The sequence below is a fragment of the Gordionus sp. m RMFG-2023 genome, chromosome 2, assembly GCF_954871325.1.
Source record: "Gordionus sp. m RMFG-2023 chromosome 2, tfGorSpeb1-WG-v2, whole genome shotgun sequence".
In the NCBI taxonomy this organism is placed as follows: Eukaryota; Metazoa; Nematomorpha; class Gordioida; order Chordodea; family Parachordodidae; genus Gordionus; species Gordionus sp. m RMFG-2023.
Genome location: NC_088776.1, coordinates 21,926,508 through 21,929,007, shown reverse-complemented (window position 1 = coordinate 21,929,007; position 2,500 = coordinate 21,926,508). Strand labels below are relative to the sequence as shown.

Sequence of the window (2,500 nt, the reverse complement as noted above, 5' to 3'; positions counted from 1 at the left end):
TAGGGTTAAGGTTAGGGTTAGGGTTAGTGTTTGGGTTAGGGATAGGGATAGGGATAGGGCTAGTATTATGGTTAGGGTTAGGGTTAAGATAAGGGTTAGGATTATGGTCATGGTTAGGTTTAAGGCTAGGGTTAAGGTTAGTGTTATGGTTAGAGCTAAGGTTAGGGTTAGCGTTAGAGTTAGGGTTAGGATTAGGATTAGGATTGGAGCTAGTGTAAGAGCTCGAGCTAGGGTTAGGGTTTAGTTTATGTTTAGGATTAGGGTTTAGGTTAGGGTTAGGGTTAGGGTTAGGGTTAGAGTTAGGGTTAGGGATAGGGTTAGGGTTAGGGATAGGGTTAGGGTTAGGGTTAGGGTTAGGGTTAGGGTTAGGGTTAGGGTTAGGGTTAGGGTTAGGGTTAGGTTTTAGGTTAGGGTTAGGGTTAGGGTTAGGGTTAGGGATAAGGTTAGGGTTAGGGTTAGGGTTAGGGTTAGGGTTATGGTTGGGTTTAGGGTTAGGTTTAGGGTTAGGGTTAGTATGGGTTAGGGTTAGGGTTAAGATTAGGGTTAGGGTTAGGGTTCGGGTTAAGGTTAAGGTTCGGGTTAAGGTTAAGGTTAGGTTTAGAGTTAGAGTTAGGGTTAGGGTTTAGGTTAGGGTTTTGGTTATGGTTTTGGTTAGGATTAGGGTTAGGGCTAGAGTTAGGTTAGGGTAAGTGCTAGGGCTAGGGTTTAGATGAGGTTTAGGATTAGGGTTTGGGTTAGGGCTAGAATTAAGGTTAGGTTTAGGTTTATGCTTAGGGTTAGTGTTAGGATAAAAGTTATGGCTAGAGTTAGGGTTAGGTTTAGAGCTAGGGTTAGGTTAAGAATTAGGATTTGGGCTAGGGTTTAGATGAGGTTTCGGTTTAGGGTTACAGTTTGGGTTAGGGTTAGGGTTTAGAGTTAGGGTTATGGATAGCGTTAAGGTTAGGTTTAGGATTAGAGCTAGGGTAAGAGCTCGGGCTAGGGTTAGGGCTAAGGATAGGGTTAGAGCTAGGGCTATAGGTTAAGATTAGGGTTAGTGTTAGGGTTAGGGTTAGGTTTAGGGTTACGGTTACGGTTAGCGTTAGGGTTAGGATTAGGATTAGAGCTAGGATAAAAGCTCTGGCTAGGGTTAGGGCTAAGGATAGGGTTAGGGTTAGGGCTAGGTTATATGTTAGGATTGGGGTTAGTGTTAGGGTTAGGATAAGGGTTAGGGTTAGAGCTAGGGTTAGGGTTAGGGTTAGGGTAAGGGTTAGGGTTTGGGTTAGGGTTTGGGTTAGGGTTAGGGTTAGGGTTAGGGTTAGGGTTAGGGTTAGGGTTAGGGTTAGGGTTAGGGTTAGGGTTAGGGTTAGGGTTAGGGATAGGGTTAGGGTTAGGGTTATGGTTAGAGCTAGGGTTACGGTTAGGGTTAGCGTTAGAGTTAGGGTTATGATTAGGATTAGGATTAGGATTAATATTAGGGTTAGGGTTAGGGTTAGGGTAGGATTAGGATTAGGGTTAGGGTTAGGGTTAGGGTTAGGGTTAGGGTTAGGGTTAGGGTTAGGGTTAGGGTTAGGGTTAGGGTTAGGGTTAGGGTTAGGGTTAGGGTTAGGGTTAGGGTTAGGGTTAGGGTTAGGGTTAGGGTTAGGGTTAGGGTTAGGGTTAGGGTTAGGGTTAGGGTTAGGGTTAGGGTTAGGGTTAGGGTTAGGGTTAGGGTTAGGGTTAGGGTTAGGGTTAGTGTTAGGGTTCGAGTTATGGTTAAAGCTAGGGTTAGGGCTAATTTTAGCGTTAGAGTTAGGGTTAGGATTAGGATAGGATTAGGATTAGGATTAGGGTTAGGGTTAGTGTTTGGGTCAGGGTTAGGGTTAGGGTTAGAGTTAACGATAGGGTTAGGGTTAGGGTTAAGGTTAGGGTTAGGACTAGGGTTAAGGTTAGGTTTAGGTTTATGCTTAGGGTTAGTGTTAGGATAAAGGTTAGGGCTAGAGTTAGGGTTAGGGTTAGAGCTAGGGTTACGTTTAGAATTAGGATTAGGGCTAAGGTTTAGATGAAGTTTTGGTTTAGGGTTACGGTTTGGGTTAGGGTTAGGGTTTAGAGTTAGGGTTAGGGATAGGGTTTCGAGTTAGGGTTAGGGATAGGGCTAGAGATAGGGATAGGGATAGGGTTAAGTTTAGCTTAAGGGTAGGTTCAGGGTTAGATCTAGTGTTTAGGTTATAGGTTTAGTATTAGGGTTAGGTTTAGGGTTTGGGTTTACCGTTAGGGTTAGAGGCTATCGTTAAGTTTAGGGTTAGGTTTAGGGTTAGAGTTAGGGTTAGGGTTAAGATAAGGGTTAGGATTAGGATTAGGATTGGAGCTAGTGTAAGAGCTCGGGCTAGGGTTAGGGCTTAGTTTATGTTTAGGGTTAAGGTTTAGGTTAGGGTTAGGGTTAGAGCTAGTATTAGGGTTAGGGCTAGGGTTAAGGTTAAGATTAGGGCTAGGGTTATGGTTAGGTTTAGGGTTAGGTTTAAGGTTAGGGCTAGGTTTAGGGTTA

At 44.0% G+C, this 2,500-nt stretch overlaps 2 protein-coding genes across 2 annotated transcripts in view; both read right to left on the bottom strand.

Moving 5' to 3' along the window:
- LOC135924173 (sporozoite surface protein 2-like) overlaps positions 1 to 1,613 on the bottom strand; it is a gene marked incomplete at its 5' end in the record, with an annotated part of 6,483 nt that extends 4,870 nt beyond the window's left edge. The window contains 3 exon segments of the mRNA XM_065459221.1: positions 1 to 476; positions 1,202 to 1,354; positions 1,480 to 1,613. The exon segment at positions 1 to 476 is cut by the window's left edge and continues 282 nt beyond it. Of these exon segments, the coding sequence (XP_065315293.1) occupies positions 1 to 476; positions 1,202 to 1,354; positions 1,480 to 1,613 (763 nt within the window).
- Positions 1,614 to 2,140: 527 nt separating this feature from the next.
- LOC135924172 (circumsporozoite protein-like) overlaps positions 2,141 to 2,500 on the bottom strand; it is a gene marked incomplete at its 5' end in the record, with an annotated part of 1,397 nt that continues 1,037 nt past the window's right edge. Inside the window, one exon of the mRNA XM_065459220.1 lies at positions 2,141 to 2,169. Coding sequence (XP_065315292.1) covers positions 2,141 to 2,169 — 29 coding nt within the window. The remainder of the gene's footprint in view (positions 2,170 to 2,500) is intronic.